Source organism: Mycothermus thermophilus (genome assembly GCF_041956435.1).
Source record: "Mycothermus thermophilus strain CBS 625.91 unplaced genomic scaffold VTJ04scaffold_6, whole genome shotgun sequence".
In the NCBI taxonomy this organism is placed as follows: domain Eukaryota; kingdom Fungi; phylum Ascomycota; class Sordariomycetes; order Sordariales; family Chaetomiaceae; genus Mycothermus; species Mycothermus thermophilus.
The window spans coordinates 1015711-1031399 of NW_027191432.1; the positions used below are offsets into that span (position 1 = coordinate 1015711).

At 56.8% G+C, this 15689-nt stretch overlaps 12 protein-coding genes across 12 annotated transcripts; 7 read left to right on the top strand and 5 right to left on the bottom strand.

Annotated features, from left to right (window-relative positions):
* Nucleotides 1–1572: 1572 nt before the first annotated feature.
* On the top strand, nt 1573–2007 carry VTJ04DRAFT_8770 (uncharacterized protein; the record flags this gene model as incomplete). The annotated part of the gene is made up of 2 exons (XM_069367243.1): nt 1573–1727; nt 1914–2007. 2 exons carry the CDS (start codon nt 1573–1575, stop codon nt 2005–2007), a joined length of 249 nt encoding a protein of 82 aa, XP_069215591.1.
* Nucleotides 2008–2020: 13 nt separating this feature from the next.
* On the bottom strand, nt 2021–2547 carry VTJ04DRAFT_8771 (uncharacterized protein; the record flags this gene model as incomplete). Its single annotated transcript, XM_069367244.1, has 3 exons — nt 2021–2363; nt 2410–2460; nt 2516–2547. The coding sequence occupies 3 exons, from the start codon at nt 2545–2547 to the stop codon at nt 2021–2023; spliced, it is 426 nt and encodes a 141-aa protein (XP_069215592.1).
* A 74-nt stretch (nt 2548–2621) lies between these two features.
* VTJ04DRAFT_8772 (uncharacterized protein) lies at nt 2622–5154 on the top strand (the record flags this gene model as incomplete). The annotated part of the gene is made up of 3 exons (XM_069367245.1): nt 2622–2845; nt 2902–4854; nt 4911–5154. The coding sequence occupies 3 exons, from the start codon at nt 2622–2624 to the stop codon at nt 5152–5154; spliced, it is 2421 nt and encodes an 806-aa protein (XP_069215593.1).
* Nucleotides 5155–5181: 27 nt separating this feature from the next.
* Nucleotides 5182–5751, top strand: VTJ04DRAFT_8773 (uncharacterized protein; the record flags this gene model as incomplete). Its single annotated transcript, XM_069367246.1, has 1 exon — nt 5182–5751. The coding sequence occupies one exon, from the start codon at nt 5182–5184 to the stop codon at nt 5749–5751; it is 570 nt and encodes a 189-aa protein (XP_069215594.1).
* Nucleotides 5752–6205: 454 nt separating this feature from the next.
* Nucleotides 6206–8364, bottom strand: VTJ04DRAFT_8774 (uncharacterized protein; the record flags this gene model as incomplete). The annotated part of the gene is made up of 7 exons (XM_069367247.1): nt 6206–6351; nt 6499–6596; nt 6863–7149; nt 7271–7492; nt 7639–7880; nt 8043–8146; nt 8321–8364. The coding sequence occupies 7 exons, from the start codon at nt 8362–8364 to the stop codon at nt 6206–6208; spliced, it is 1143 nt and encodes a 380-aa protein (XP_069215595.1).
* Nucleotides 8365–8413: 49 nt separating this feature from the next.
* VTJ04DRAFT_8775 (uncharacterized protein) lies at nt 8414–8815 on the top strand (the record flags this gene model as incomplete). The annotated part of the gene is made up of 2 exons (XM_069367248.1): nt 8414–8430; nt 8584–8815. 2 exons carry the CDS (start codon nt 8414–8416, stop codon nt 8813–8815), a joined length of 249 nt encoding a protein of 82 aa, XP_069215596.1.
* A 269-nt stretch (nt 8816–9084) lies between these two features.
* VTJ04DRAFT_8776 (40S ribosomal protein eS10) lies at nt 9085–9930 on the bottom strand (the record flags this gene model as incomplete). Its single annotated transcript, XM_069367249.1, has 4 exons — nt 9085–9142; nt 9208–9570; nt 9803–9840; nt 9892–9930. 4 exons carry the CDS (start codon nt 9928–9930, stop codon nt 9085–9087), a joined length of 498 nt encoding a protein of 165 aa, XP_069215597.1.
* Nucleotides 9931–10533: 603 nt separating this feature from the next.
* VTJ04DRAFT_8777 (uncharacterized protein) lies at nt 10534–11565 on the top strand (the record flags this gene model as incomplete). The annotated part of the gene is made up of 1 exon (XM_069367250.1): nt 10534–11565. The coding sequence occupies one exon, from the start codon at nt 10534–10536 to the stop codon at nt 11563–11565; it is 1032 nt and encodes a 343-aa protein (XP_069215598.1).
* Nucleotides 11566–11796: 231 nt separating this feature from the next.
* VTJ04DRAFT_8778 (uncharacterized protein) lies at nt 11797–12015 on the top strand (the record flags this gene model as incomplete). The annotated part of the gene is made up of 1 exon (XM_069367251.1): nt 11797–12015. The coding sequence occupies one exon, from the start codon at nt 11797–11799 to the stop codon at nt 12013–12015; it is 219 nt and encodes a 72-aa protein (XP_069215599.1).
* A 35-nt stretch (nt 12016–12050) lies between these two features.
* On the bottom strand, nt 12051–12565 carry VTJ04DRAFT_8779 (uncharacterized protein; the record flags this gene model as incomplete). The annotated part of the gene is made up of 3 exons (XM_069367252.1): nt 12051–12155; nt 12281–12393; nt 12523–12565. 3 exons carry the CDS (start codon nt 12563–12565, stop codon nt 12051–12053), a joined length of 261 nt encoding a protein of 86 aa, XP_069215600.1.
* An 836-nt stretch (nt 12566–13401) lies between these two features.
* On the top strand, nt 13402–14223 carry VTJ04DRAFT_8780 (uncharacterized protein; the record flags this gene model as incomplete). The annotated part of the gene is made up of 4 exons (XM_069367254.1): nt 13402–13464; nt 13546–13561; nt 13737–13802; nt 13940–14223. The coding sequence occupies 4 exons, from the start codon at nt 13402–13404 to the stop codon at nt 14221–14223; spliced, it is 429 nt and encodes a 142-aa protein (XP_069215601.1).
* Nucleotides 14224–14658: 435 nt separating this feature from the next.
* On the bottom strand, nt 14659–15255 carry VTJ04DRAFT_8781 (uncharacterized protein; the record flags this gene model as incomplete). Its single annotated transcript, XM_069367255.1, has 2 exons — nt 14659–14790; nt 14869–15255. The coding sequence occupies 2 exons, from the start codon at nt 15253–15255 to the stop codon at nt 14659–14661; spliced, it is 519 nt and encodes a 172-aa protein (XP_069215602.1).
* Nucleotides 15256–15689: the final 434 nt, after the last annotated feature.

Consider the following 15689-nt stretch of genomic DNA (forward strand, 5'->3'; position numbering starts at 1 on the left):
TTCCAGGATGATTTGGTTTGATCTTACTTGGTATGCTATATTACCTAGGAGGAATGTCTTAGTCATCCGGAAAAAGGCGCGATGCCGTTGGGTTGTACTCTGTAGTAGTAGTATGTACTATATTTCAACCTTTGGTGCTATTTTCGGACCCAACGTAAGCCAGCAGACATCGTTGCGCCTTTTGACGGCCTGCGGTGATGATTTGGCTCCTTCAGGCATCCTCACAAGTTGACAATTGCCATCTCTCCAGGAACCGATTCCAGTGTTGATACAGGCAGAAACTTTCCATGACGTTGGGTTGTCGTACAGGTCATGAGTTGGCTCGCCTCGTAAAGCGCATGCATTTCTAGGAGCATCTGCGATCATAGTCTGTTGTATCACGGGAGATGGAAGCAACCAAGATCTCTAGAAGGTTGGACAAGATGCCGTGTAACCAACCCTGACAACCGACAACGACACTCCGTATCCTCTAGAGGTAGGTACGCTCGAACCTTGTTTCCCCCTGAATAGGTATCGTCAATACTCCGTAGTACCTGGGCATGCTGTGTTGTCAAGGCCCCGCATAACGTTCACGGGCAGACCGCCATCTCTGTGCCGCCCTTTCTACCGTTGGGATCGACGACCGTCGTTTTCACGGTTTCACAGTGCCACGCGCTTCGGGTCTGCCCGCGGCGGCAAGACGTCTGAAGAGCGAGCGAAGCCGAAACCGGGAAATCATCGCGACAAGACGAGCCTATGGGATAAACCGGACGAACCGTTGAAACATGCAAGCAAAATACTGCACCCAAACAGAGAGCCAAGGCCGCGCATCAAGAACAGAAAAAAACAAAACGTTCTGGAAATTTTCTTTTGCTCGACAGCATTTGCCTGCCCAGGAGAACACAAACCGCTGAAGAAAAAACGGGGGGTCTTCAATCTCGGCAAAAGACAAGATTCTCCTCTCCCCCCTGAGGCGACCAGTCAAGAGATGGCGCGTTGCATTGCCTCGTCTCCGTTGTGGTCCCCGTTCTGGACTTTTTCTCTTTTGTCCCCTGCTCCCCTGTGCGAAATTAGCGCCATCTAGATGGGATGCGCCATCATGCTCCGTTGTTGCGTTCCTGCAGCAAGCCAGCATGCCGACAATATGGAAAAAAAGACAAACACGGAACGACAGCGCAACGGCGCAAAACGCTCACGAGACACCCGCCAGCAAAACCAACATCAGATACCTAGAGTAAAAAAAGACCAATAACCGGTCTGAGCAGGGAGAAGACAAGCTTCGCCAAAGGCACAAAAAACGGTGCAGTGCCGCGATGCAGCAAGGCGGCGGCTGCCACTGGCTGGATCCAAAAACGGGCCGCCCTCCCCTGTCCTCCCCCTTGCCGGGATCCGGACGATTTGATTGGTGTGCCTGAGCGGTGACTGCGACCCCCGGGACATGGCGGCGACCCACCCACCCGACCATCCGCCGACGGCGACTGCCCCTTTTTGATTGAGACGAAATGAGCACCTCCCATTCGCCCAAGGGGCGCGCGACTGTCCACAGGCGGGAAGCGGCGATGAAGAAGCGAGGGCAACGGTGGGAACGTGGGAATGAGGGCCGCAGCCTCATCCAGGAGGAGCGAGCTGGGGGTCCAGTCTGGCGGCCTGGCCAGATCAGCTCCTGAGGCAGGCACAGCACAGCGGCGGACCGACAGCGAGCGGCGCGGAGTGCAGCGGAAGGCTCCCGTCTCTCTCCCTCTGAGGTGGTGCGCCCGTTGGAACCTCCCTGGCTTCTCTCTCGGGTGAGGTGGTTTCCAGTGTCTTCATCTCTCCTGGCCTGGTCTGACATGGGGGTCTTGTTCTCCATCTGACACTCTCTCTTTCTCCCTTTCCCGTCTCCATCGCCAACGGAGATTTGGAACCGTCACTCATCAACAAGGAGCCCAGGCTAGGGGGGGGTCCCTGAAGCAGCGGATTCGCAAGTCCAAACATGGAACTGAGCCCGTAAACCTAATCCCTAATTCATATCATTGCTTCTACACCTAATCTCTCACTCTCTTTACCTTCTTTCTCTCCTTTCACCCCTTCCACTCTTTTCCCCCCAACCCGCGTCTCCGGGCCACCATCGACCGCGACTCTCGAGGAGGCCAGACGGCAAACCATCCGACCTTTCGCATTGTCCCTTCAGGCGTGCGATCATTCCACTCCTTTGAACACCACCGTCTAGCCTGCTCTCGCGGGCGTGCCACTCCTTTGACCCCCCAAAGCATACAGCTCCAAGATCACCACCTTCGTTTCTACCCTCGCGTCTCTGGATTTCCGGTCTTTCCTGACTACCAGACACGCATCCATTCTTTTCTAAGTCTTGGGACGACGACGACAACACTCTGACAGAGCCGCCCCTTTTTGTTCCTCATTGGTCGAGTCCCAGCGGGAGATCTTCAAAACGACGTCACCTCAGCATCCTGGACGATCTCGATATTGTTATTCGAGCCACGACTGTTATGACAAGCTTGTTTTACACGCGATAGAGTCGGCGTTTCTTCCTAGTCACCGCGTAAACGATACCAGGCACTCAACCAGCATCACGACTCGGCGTAGAATCACCCATTGCCCTTCTCCAACTTAGGTCTCGTTAGTGGAGGAAACGGTCGTTCGCCATGGGGAATGGGTTTGCTGAAGTCCCCTACGCCATGGGGCCCCGGATCCCGGGGCTCGGTGCTCGCGACTTGGGGGACAGCGCCACATCAACCTTCACTTTTGAGACCGCGTCTCGCACAATCGTGGCCCGAGCAACACAAACACAGGATTGCAGTGATCCTAGGGCGTGCGAGACGCCCGTAGGCTCGTCCGGCATGACTGCGGCCATTGCGTTGGGCGTCTGGTAAGTCACCACCTGTTGAGCATGGAAGAAACGGCTCTCGCTCACAAGAATCATAGCCTCCCTGCCATTGCCATCACCGCGGTCCTCTTCTACCTGCACCGCCGGAACAAGAAGAGGCAGATGCAAGAAGACTTGGAGGATCCGCACAAGTCGCTGGATTTTGGCCTTGACCAGAACGGAATGGCCAAGGGCTCGCAGAAGAGTCTGATCAGCCGTGAGAAGGAGGGCGGCTCCCATCAATCCCGCTACCAACGTCAGCAAATGTCGATGGACATGAACCTGTCAAGCCCTTACCTCCTGCCGCCAGAGGCCCACGGCTCACGTGAATCGCTGAACTCGCTCGCCCGCACTCTGGGCCAAAACGAGGATCCCTACCGCCCAGTCTACGCCGCCAGCGACGCCGGCTCCATTCGCTCGTTCCGTACCGGTAACAAGCCCGCATCCATTTACACCCGGTCTGAGAGCCGTGCCGATGGTCCTCGGTCACCTGGAATCTACAGCCCTCGCCGCCAGGATTCTCATCCCAAGTCGCCGCTTGCTTCTCCTTCGCCGCCCCATCTGAGGTCTGACCGCTCTGGATCCGATCACTCCATGTCGCCGCCACACAGCCCGCCCCGGGGCCCGCTCCCGCCTATCGGAACTGCCATCTCAACCATGCCCCACGATGAGAATGGACCCATTGGTGTTGCTCTGCAAGAACCAGCCCCGATCGCGCAACGGTCGGCTGCCAGGCCGACCCCTGCCCCGTCGCAATCGAATCCGACCGATTCGGGAGTCACCGTTGAGTACGGCGAGGTCCCGAACCCCTTCGAGAAGCCCGTGGCCCAGGAAGTCGATACCCCTGTGGATGACAAGCCTTCAAGCATCGGTCTGGGTCTCACCAACGACCGCGCTGAGGCTGCCAAGCAAGACTCGTCCCGTGCCTCGACTTCATCGTACGGGAGTGTCCCAACACAGAAGGAGCAAGGTCCCGTCTCTTCCAAGCCGCCTGTTATCGCAGAGCCCGAACCTCTCAAGTACGGGGATATGGAATTCGCTGAGATGCCTGAACTCCCGCGCGAGACGCAGCAATCTTCGAACGCTCCTGCGAGCTCCAACGCGCACTTGGATGTGGAGGAACCTCGGGGCCGCAACATGCAGAGGATGTCTCACCTGTATGAGCAGCAGCAAGCCCAGCGGATGTCAGTTCGCAAGAGCGGCCTGGCCGTCCCGCAGCAAGAGAACCGCCGCCTCTCGGTTGGCTACCGGCCACTGCCGCCCGAGGAGATCCTTGACTCGGAGGACCCTGAGTACCGCGCCAACCGGATCCGCTCCTTCTACAAGGAGTACTTCGATGAGACCAAGCCCGAAGACCGGCCGCCGATGCCCGAGATGCCGCAGCAATACCAGCAAAGCCAAGGCCAGGGCCAGTCCCAGGGCCAAGGCCAAGGCAGCACTGGATACTATGAGGACTACGACCCGCAGTACATGCAGGATCAGCCATACTTCGATCCGCACACCAATTCCTTCGTCATGCCGTACGCGCAACCTGTGTCTCGTCGTGCCATGACTCCGCCACCATCCGGCCAGCGCTTCCCCGGCCCGCGCGGTGCTCCTCGTGGTCCGGGTCCCGCATTCCCGCCTGGCATGCGCGGTCCTCCGAGGCCCGGCTCTTCAGTTTCCAACCAGATGGGTGGTTCCCGCCCCGGTTCCGCCGCTTCTGGTGCTTATGGCCGGCCCCGCGCCGGGTCTGCCATGTCGGGCAGCCGTGCCGGCAGCCGCGCTGGCGGACCCCGCAAGCCAATGCCTCCTCCTCCCGATCTCACCACGCTCCCCACGCCGTCCAAGCTCAAGGACGACTCACTCGCCATCCTCGGTGCTATCGACTTTGCGCCGCCCGAGACTTTTGCGGCCCGCGCGCGGGGACGCTCGCAGAGTCCGATGGGAGAACGCCGTCCGTACAAGCCGCCCGTTGCGGTGCACTCGCCGCTGGCCAACGCCTTCGACGAGCTCCCCGCGCTTCCAAGCCCGTAAGTTTTGTCCGCAATGAGAATATAGGAGGTCACAAGCATGCTAACTTTGATAGTCACCTTCTCCGCAAATCGGGCACCTTCACCGCCCTGGACTTCGCGCCGCCTCGCAAGTTTGTCGACAACGACGCGCGCAGCGATGCAGGCTCGATCCGCAGCAACAAGAGCGGTCTGTCGGCGCTGCATGCCCAAGCCATCCGCAACGGCGCCGGCCGCGTCAGCAAGCTGCCCGAGGATCAGGTTTTCACCCAGGCAGCGATGGCGCAGACGCTCAAGCCACAATGGGGAATGCGCGACTAAAGAAAATAGAGTCTTCGGTCTTCGGTAATGAAACGGCGTTTTTTGTTTCTTCATCGGCTGGCTGGCGGGCCACCTTGCATGTCTCTTTGCATTAGATGCCCGACTGTTCAGGGCTTGCAGCGGGCGGTGTTCTCATTCGGTGTCATGTCTCGTCGTCGTCATCATGGTGGTCGGCGGAAAACTCTCGCAGCATGGATCGGCGTCAACACAGCATCATCAATCGCTTCAGTTCTCGGTTTCTTTTTTTTGGATCAAGACTTGGTTCTTTCTCTCTGGGCCGCTCTGCTCGTCGTCGACGAAGAGCAGCAGGCAAGCAACGCCGGGCGCATGCGGCAACAGGGCAAACCATTCCTCGATGAATCCTTTGCTTTCTCATACGAGGCCTCCCCAGCGGCATGGGTTAGATGGATATCCCTCCTTTCCCCAGCATGTCCAGAGCATGATGACCTCCTCTCTCTCCCCGACGGGCTTCCGTCCTTGCATATGGCATCCACCCCTGCGCTGTTTGTGCTTTTGACGGGACGAGTTCCCAATCACCCCTGCGCGTGTCGTCAACATGTACATACGCACACCGATCATGCGTGGATCTGCGGATAAGGGGCGGACGTCTGGTTGCATAGATACCAAGGACTTGGAGGGAGCAGCATGACGATACCAGTTTATTTTGGGTGACGGTTTGTTTTTTGCTTCGGGTTGTCGGTCGCATTCACACACAGACACATGCCAACTACTACCCCCTTATATACACAGTATATACCTTATATATAGATGGGCGCCAGGATTTGAAAGGGTTAATGTTACATATATTCCAACCGTAACGGATCCCAAGAGCTTTTGTGGCTGATGCAAGTGAGAGGTGTGATGATCAGGGTGGTGTTTATTGAGACTCATGACTGGCCAATCGGCGTGGGGAATCTTCCTATAAGTACCTGACCTAAGAGGATCCTGACATGACTGACCCCTTACAAATAAGGCAAAAGAGGGCCGTAACAAGTAGTGTAAATGCCATCAGACTTAGGTCGTTGTCTCAGGCATTCATTCAGTCATTCACTCAGTCATCAAAGACGATGGCAGCCTTGATGGCCGTCTTGTTCCGGATGCTCTCCAGCGCCTCGCCGTACTCTTCCAGGCGGAAGACCTTGTTGACGATGCCTTGGGTCTTGACCAGGCCGGATTCGAGGTAGTCGATTGTTTGAGCTGTTGGTGAATGCCGTTCCCGGTTCCGGGTTACGGCTTGGGTTAGCAAGCAGGCAGGTAATCAACCAGGCAGGCAGGAAGGCAGCTCGAGAAGAGAAGAGAGGGGGGGGAGGGGGGAGAAAGCAAATAGCAAAGAGGGGAGCGTACGGAACATGTAGAGTTGGGAGAAGGACCCAATGATGCGGATCTCGTCGTTGAAAATGCGGGTCGGGGACCAAATGACGCGCGCGGCGTTGGGGTAGACGCTGTGTGTTTTTTTGTCAGTCAGCGTTTGTTCTGTTTGATCTCTCGTCCCTTGGTCTGCTCTCCCCTCCATTCAATCAATCATGCCATTGTTTCGGGGGTATATCTTTTACAACCCGTTATAACCCTATGTATCTTGCCTCCAAGATCTGACCTCGGCTGGGTGATCCAGCCAGTGCAAATACCCCAACGTAAAAGCAAACCACCCGGTAGATTCAGACAGTATTCATCAAGGAAGGCAGCTAGGTAGGTAGGTAGTCAAACTCACCCATAAACGACCAACGTCCCTCCCCTAGCAACGAACTCGATCCCGCTCTCCAGCAGCTTCGCGTTGCCCGTCGCTTCGACGACGATGTCATATCCCCGGGGGTTTGCTTGTTGCAGCTGTTGTAGGGCAGACGCTTGAGCGTCTGCGTCGCGTGGCAGCTCGACGAAAGTTGTGGTCAAAGGGGGGTGCGAGCTGAGCAGCTCGCGCGCGAGATCGAGTTTGGGACCCGCCGGCGCCGCGAGGGTGAGAGAGGTGCACCCGTTGCGGAGAAGGAGTTGGGCTAGCATCTATTCACCACCGCCCACGCTCGGTTCGTTCCGGGTGGGCGTTGTGTCAGCCGGGTCTTGGGTTGATTCAGCCAGGAGAGAGAGAGAGAGGAAGAAAAAGACGTAAAAAAGGCTGGCTTACCAAACCCGTCGGCCCGGCCCCAAACATGAGCACGCTCGACCCCAGCCGCGGGCGGATCTTGTCCAGCCCGTGGGCGGCGCACGACGCGGGCTCGATCAGCGTCGCCTCGAGATCGGTGATGGCGGACGGGTCGGACTCCGGGCGCAGGCGGAAGACCTTGGACTGCGGGTAGGCGCAGTACTCGGCGAACCCGCCGGGGAGGTTGATGCCGTGTGCCGCCCACTAATGAATAGAGGAGAGAGATGGTCAGTTGGGGGTTCAGTTTTCAGTTTCACGGTCTTATACATGTGAACCACTCTAGAGGGTGTGGGGGCAAGATCTGTCTGGCTGGTCCAGGGAGACAGAAAAGAGAGAACAGAGACACGTACGTTCTCACACATCAACAACTCCCCCTTCCTACAATAATAGCACCTCCCGCACGGTTCCGAGTTATCCGCCGCCACGCGGTCGCCGACCTGGAAGTCTGTGACCTTGGGACCGACAGCGACGATGATACCGACGGTCTCGTGGCCCGGGGTCAGCGGGAAGGTGGCGATGAACTCGCCTTCGTGGATGTGCTGGCATCGGTGGGTCAGCTTTCGCTCTTCTCTCCCTCTCTTCTTGATGTTGGCTGAGGAGTTGAGAGGGTTGAGGGAGGAGGGTGTTTACCAGATCTGAAGGGTGGATTGTTAGTTATTACTATCCAGAACGAGAGAAGACGGTAGGTAGAGAGGTTGAGTCGTGGATGTATAAAATATTCACTTCAGGGGTAGGGACACAAAAACAAACGCACCTGTACCGCACACGCCACAAGCCTTGACCTTGACCAGCACATCGTCATCGCGCAGCTTGGGGAGAGGAACCTTGACGATTTCGAACTCCCGGGGTTTATTATACCTGGAGATCGAAACGTAAAAATAACTTGTTAGCATACTTACTTGCTGAAGAGGGTATCATGCCTCAGCCATCCTGGCGTGAGTGAAGAAGTCAGAGCCAGCCATCATGGACTTGACTTTTTCCTCATACAACTCAACTCGCAGGCCGTTCCGTTGACATGGACCAAATACACACCTCAACGCCTTCATCTCCGCCGGGAGTGCTGGGAGGGACGCCATCTTCGCGACCTTAAGAGGGGGAGTGCGGTATGCCAAGCCAGAAAGTCGAATGAGGGGAGATACAAGGTTGGTGGTAGTGTCACTGGTTGGCACAAGTAAGCGATGTTGTCTACTTGTGTCTTAATATATCTTGACTAAACCGAGCCAAGAACTGTACAAGGACGGCTAGTTGTGTTTCGATATGGGGCCATTGGATGACTGAAACAAGACTTCTCTCAGTCAAGAGAGTTGCATCTACACACGGCAAGTCATCACAGCAGACATCAGCAAGATGTTGTTGGATATCTCTTCCCCCATCTCAATTCATGACTCCCAGTACGTAGGTATCACAGGCCATTCGGCAAAAGTGACTGCGTCCCTCGTGGGTTTTCTTCATAAACTCATCAATTCCGACGACCGGCCCGTCGCCTCAACACCAGATGTGATGGGAAAACCGAAGAGGGAGCAATAAACCGTTATGACCGCAAATGAGAACCCCATGATTTGTTTTTCCGAATCGTCTCTAACCACCAACTCCACGCCCAAACCATTCCGGTCCTGGCGAGTAGGGCGCACATTGCCGGTTTCGATAGATACCCTCCTTTGCCCCGCGGAAAGTAGAGTACATCATCATGCCCGTGCCATGCCCGATGTGCCGTTTCCTGGCAGCCCAAGCGAGAAGAGAGAAGAGAGAGCGCGTGCGCGTGCGTTGCGTCCTAGTATTACCCACCCTCAGATCTCCTACGAGGGGGGAGCCTCGGTGCGCGCACGGCCACCGCCACGGCCGAAACCACCACGGCTGTTGGACACAAGTTAGCAAACCTGAGTCAGTCAGTCCCGAACCCGTTCTCCAGGAAAACTTACAACTGAGGGTTGAAGTCGCCCGGCGCACCGCCATCCTTGCCCTCATCCCGGCGCCTGTAGCCGCCCTCCCGGTCGCCGCGGTCGCCACGGCCACGGCCGCCGAACCTCCGCTCGCCGCGCTCGTCGCCGCCGAGCATGCCGCGGGGCGGGGCGTGCGACCGCTGCTGCTTGATGTGGGTGGCCGGGACGATCTCAGCGGGCAGGTGCAGCCACTCGCGGAGGTAGTCGAGGCCCTCGGGGGTCAGGGTGTAGTAGTAGTATTGCCACGAGAACTGGGTCTTGACGTAGCCGCGGGACTGCAGGGACTGCATGGCCTTGATGACGTAGAGGTTGCGGATGCCCGTCTCGTGGGTCGACTCGTAGCTGTGCAGCGAAGGGCGGGTTAGCATCCGGGCTTCTTCTTGTTCCAGCTCTTCGAGACGAGAAATGATGATCCGCTGTGCGTGTGTGGTGTTTGGCCGGTTCGAGAAATTGTGTCGATGTGTTGGGGATTATCGTGGACGGTCAAGAAAGGCAACATCGCCTCTCAATACATCAAAATCGAAAAAGACGGGCTCGGGGATGGAGGAGAGTCGTTCGAAGGGGAGCAACCTACTTCTTCTCGGCGACCATGACGCCCTCCCGGAAGAGGTACTGCAGCGCACGTCAGCATGGGTTTTCGGCGAGATTGACAAGTTCACAAACCTCATGGATCGCCTTGCGATCAGCCTTGGGAATAAGCATCTTGGAGGCTGTACTTATGTCGACACAATCTGCGAATTGGTCTTGAAGAGGGGGGGCGCGCGAGGGTCGGCGTTGCAGGGACGAGCTCTCCCAAAATTCAAGACAAGCGGATGATTTGTGGGCACGCCTCGCCAAAATTCCAGTTTGGTAGGGCTCGGGAAGAGCGGGGCCTGCGCCACACCTGGCTGACGGTCTTGGCAGCTGAGTGTGGGGCGGGCTGCAGCTGTGTGGCTGGTGAGACAAAGACGCCGTGGCTTGGGTTGTCCGTAGTCTGATTACGTAATGTAAGGTGACCAGAGAGATCAAACACCAGCCAGAGATTGATGTCAGCGCAGCACCTGCCTTTGCGCAAGGTTCGACTCGAACAAACACCAAGCGACCTGTGCGTGGGCACGCATTGACTTTGGCCGCGCGACAACCAGGCCAAAGGTCACAGATCGAAGCCGCGATACCATCAAGTAATACGGCTCTCTATCTTTTCTTCACCCACCGAACATCTTGGCCAAACAACGATCAGTCATCAAAACAACCAAATCAACAGTCAAGTCCTCAACCACCATCATCAACCATCAGCAACCGTCAACACCGAGCAGACCCACAACCATGGCGCCCACCAAACTCAACGTGCTCATCACGAGCTTCCCCGGCACCGGCCTCCCGCCAACCCTCTCCCTCGCCCTGCCACCCACCACCCCCATCTCCTGCCTCGCCGACGAACTCGACAGCCGACTCCCACCTAACGCGCCCATCTCTCGTCTCCTCCTGACAACCCTCTCCAACCGCTCCGTCCCGCTCTACTCCAACGCGCCCATCTCCACCCTCCTCCCACCAACTTCAACTTCAACCCCCCAAGATGAGAACCTCTCCAACCTCACAACCTCCGACTTCCTCACCCTCCGCCTCCACCCGCCCCTCTGCGGCGGCAAGGGCGGTTTCGGCAGTCAACTCCGCGCCGCCGGCGGGCGCATGTCGAAGCGCAATAAGAAGCGCAACGGCAACGACCAAGAAGAGAACGGCTCCTCGCGCAACCTGGACGGGCGCCGCCTGCGGACCGTCACCGAAGCGAAAGCGCTGGCCGAGTACCTGGCCATCAAGCCCGAGATGGAGCGGCGCGAGAAGGAGGCGCGCCGCAAGCGCTGGCAGGAGATTGTCGAAATGACGGAGCGCAAGCAGGAGGAGATTCGCTCCGGGGGAGCCGCGAACAAGATGGTGCTGGACGGGAAGTGGGTGGAGGAGAAGGAGGAGCAGGGGGAGAGGACGAGGGAGGCGGTGATGGAGGCTTTGCGGAGGGGTGGGGTCAGGGATAATTTGCTGGTGGAGCTTGAGAGGAGGGATAATGGGGAGGGGAGCAGCGGAAGTGGTGGAAAGGAGCAGGCTAGCAGTGGTGCGTCTTCGGAGGGGGATGAGGAGATGGTGGATGGGGAGGAAGAGGAGGAGGAGAGTGGAGGATCGAAGGTTACGACTCCGCCTTCGGAGCCGGAGCCGATGGTTGAGGGGATGGATAAGGGAAAGGGGAAGGAGAAGGAGGTGTCCAAACCCCAGGCGAGTGCGAACGGGAGCCAGGCTCCGCCGCCAGTGAAGAAGTTTATTGGGTTTGACGATGATGACGAGTTTATGAGCTCCGATGATGAGTGAAGATGTAGGGGTGTTGAGCGAGGATCATACAGTTCGATAAGAGCAGGGTGTTGGTTTCGGCTTGGGAGAGTTGGCGTTTGGATGGCGTTGGGGCTTTCCGACAGCTGGTCAAGTAATATGTAGCGTAAATAGGTAACTCCACATATCAACATGGCATCTCATAGATAATCGGCGCTGCTTTCACATATGCATTTCACAACAGTGACCACATCAAGAAAACATACTACAAGAATGGACACCTCGAATTTATATGTGCATTCCTTCGACCACCGTCTTTCTCTCTCACTCTCTACCGTGACAAGCCCAGGTCCAGAGTTGCGAGTCAGTCAGTCCATCGTGACGTCGTCCCCAGCACTCGTGCCCTGCCGCGTCTCTCTATGTCTACGTTTTGCAAACCCCTTTCTCTCGTTTACTGGTCCAGACGGGCAGGGAAGTTGCCAGCCTCTGTAGGCGCGGTTAGTGTTTTGTCAGTTGAGCTCGAGATTTCATGGAGGAATAGATCTCAGGGGTGAACCGGGAGACGTACCCCTCTGCGCATCCCAGCGCTCATACCATGAGCTAGGGCAGAGCGACCGGTAGGCAAGCCAGAACTGTCATTGTTTGTTAGCGCATGGGTTCTTGAATGCATATGCGCGCCAACCCCTGATATCGGGTTCGGCTTGGACAAAGTCCTAGATCGCCGGTATGAGGACGAGGGTGTTCCGGGGCTTCTAACCTGGCGGCAGGGAGCAAAGTCCTCGCCCTTGGCAAGGATGCACTTGTGGTAGTCGACGTAGTTCTGCCAGCAGTGCTTGGTCTGGTTGACGTTGGGGAAGCGGGCGTCGACACCTAGATGCGAGATGGCTTGTTAGACATGGTTCGCCATCGACGTAATGGTCGCTGTCATCTCGATCGTGATTGATGTTGTTGACGTTGGTGTCTTTCTCTCGTCGACCGTCATCCAACTGGGACAATAACCCGTTTCCCCCTCCTCTTCCCAGATGCATGATCCATCGTCCATCCGTCCAACAACCATCCATCACCATCACTGATCCCCCCTCTTTTCACATCCTCAAGCACATCAACCCCTCCGCAAACAATGCGTCGAAACAAAGAAAGCGGTGGCACATACCAGCTATCGACAGTGTTAGCAACGTCGGGCGTATTGGGGAAGTGTGCATGCATCATTGCCGATCAGGCCATTTTTGTGAAGTTCTTGCGCCGAGGCAATTTGCAGCGGGGAGAAGGGACACGTACCAGTGACGAACTTGAAGGGCTTGGTAACGCGCTCGTCGTCGGAAGACATGTTGGGCAATATCAAGGCCGTGTCAATTGGGGATTAGCGATGGTGGTGGAGGAAGAGGGGAGATTGACACAAGGTGTCGTGGTTGGCGAAGGTTCGAGGTTCGAGGTGGATGGACGGAGCTTCGGAGAGAGGCGGGAGTGGAGTGGAGGGACCTGTTGCTTCCAGGTTGTGAGGTCAGGGTCCAGCCAGTGTCCAGCAGCCGTTTGCATTGGTCTTGGCATCTTCCGTCACTGTGAGTAGTACTTGGGAAAAAAGTTTGTGCCTCAGGCAGAAAAGCATGTGGGTGCAGGATTGTGGGCTGATGTTGCCCAATGACAGCGCGGGCAGGGCCTCGGACAAGGAACCGAGCTCCTCATTGCTAACCTTGACTTTCCCGAAGCTTTCCAGGTCTTTGACCCGAAATCTTGAAGCGGGACCTTCCTGAGGTGCTTGTCTCCAGCTCCAGTTGCGCAACATCACCACCTCTCGACCGCAAACCTACCTTCTTGCCCGTCCGCGAGGCACCCTCTCCACTCAGCATTTTCTCTTCTTTCCCTCCCTCTTCAACCAAAATGTTCGCCACACGGGCTCTGCGCATGTTCCGCCCTACGGCTCGCCTGATGCGTCCGATTCCGGTGAGTGGCGGCGGAGCTCCTGGTCGCTGAGTGCGCCAGTTTTAATCGATTGCGTCAGAACTGACCCGCGATGCTGTACAGAAGGAGGAGCAGGCTGGTACGTGACGGCCAATTGGGCCAACGACGACCCCGAATCCAGAGCATTGGATATGTGGACGCATGGAGGGATGAAGGAGCTTTGTTTGAGAGTTTGTCAGAGAGAGTGATAATAGGACAGGACAGACGCCATGCTGACACGAGCTTCTCTCCACCTCGACTTGCACCTCCAACAGCGCACACCGTCTCGCAGCGTCTCCGCTCCCGCATCAAGTCGATCCCGCCCGAGCTGTACCCTCTCGGTGAGCAGCTGCCCCTCCCCCTCCATCACCAGCTTGACTTATATATCCATAACCCCGCAACCATTTTCGCACCCATGCCCATCGACTTGCATCATTAAGTCATATGCTCATACACCCTGGTCTCCCACTAAATACAGGCGTCGTCGTCGCCTTCGCCGTCTGCGCGGCCGTCTACTCGAGCACGCGCCACCTGGTCGTCGACAAGAACATCCGCCTCAAGAGGCAGAACCGCGCCGCCGAGCTTGCCGCCCACAGCGCCCACCACGGACAGCACCACGCCCCCGCCTCGGGTGCCCCTGCCGCCGCCGCCCACGCTCCTGCTGCGGCTGTCGAGGAGGCCCCTGCCGCGGCCGAGGAGGCTCCCGCTCCCGCTGCCGATGCCGCTGCCGCTGCTCCTGCTGAGGAGAAGAAGGAGGAGTAACCAACAAAGTGGAAAAGAAGGAACCAAAAGGGGAATGATGGGAGGGGTGGCGTACAACAGAAAGAGGGGATAGTTAGAACTATTAGGCTTACTAGATGGGTGGATGCCTTGTACATTGACGATTGTGGGATGGGCAATGTGACAGCCCTTTGATTGTTCCTGTGTGAAACTGTGATTGACGAGTGTCTGACTGGGCCTCAAGATGCTATGATGAAACGTATAAATGTTTCATTACTTGGTGTAGTTGCTTTTTGGTGTGTGAACCATTCTATATCCTAATACAATGCCCCAACGCCGAACCTGGAAATGCTGCCTTTTGGGTATCGACAATCATCATGACGTTGCCGGAATGCTTCTCTGTCCTTATCCTCCAAGCCAATTCCATTCAACTCATACATACAACTCCTACTTCCCTGATAGGTAGGTAGCCTGAGCTCACTCGGGCTTTGGCCCAGCCACATCCAACCCTTCCAGCCCCTGCATCGGGTCCTCGGGGACATTCAGCTTGGCCATCTCGGCCGCCTGCCTGTCTTCCTCGCTGACGGCATGTTCTGCCAACCATCCCTCCTATCAACGACAGTCAGCTACCGACAGACACAAAGATTGAAATTGAAACAAACTGGATGGGTGGAACTAAATACTCACCTGCTCCCACACCGCCGTGCGCGCATTCAACAGCCCCGCCGCCGTCGCCGACTTGGGCGCCTTGGCCGCCGACACGCGGATCACCTTGCCGAACAGCTCGGCTTGGTCCATGTTGTCGATGGCCTCGCGCGCGTCGTCCGGGTCCTCAAACTCGATGTAGGCGAAGCCGCGGTGCTCACCACCTCCTCCAGGACCTCCTCCTGCTCCTCCTCGTTGGGTTTGGGGCCCGTTGGGGTTGAGGTTGGGATTGCCCTGGTCGTTGCGAGGCAGGGAAATGTCGGCGATCTCGCCGAACGGGAGGAACGCCTCGCGCAGGATCTGAGGGGTGACACCCGCGGCGAGACCGCCGACGTAGATGGTGGATTTCCAGCGGGAGGCGTCGGTCATGGTTTGGGAGTTGGGTTGGGCTGAATAAAGGAGAGGATTATGATGGAGTTGAAGCCCAGGTCTTGATGAATAACTATACTGTTGGTAAGTGGGATGGACTCCCTTTGTGAGTGTGCTTGGGAGTTCAGTGAGCTGGGCTTGAATGGTGTACTGTGTAGATGGTTGATATCACGTGAAAGCTACCTAAGCTCTGGTTGTGAGAGAGCGGGATGCAAGGCAGAGAAGATGCTCTGGAGGGTTAAAGGTGGGAGGACAATTGCCCCACTTTGATGCTCCCCTCGTTCTTGTTCTTTGCCCCGAGCTGCCATCTTGGACTTCTTAACGTCATGCTTGAACACAAAAAATAATGAAAATATACTGTAGAGTAGGAATTAGTTGACCATATCTCTCTCGAAGACAAGTCTCCTCATCTCTCCACCGAACATCTGTCAAGA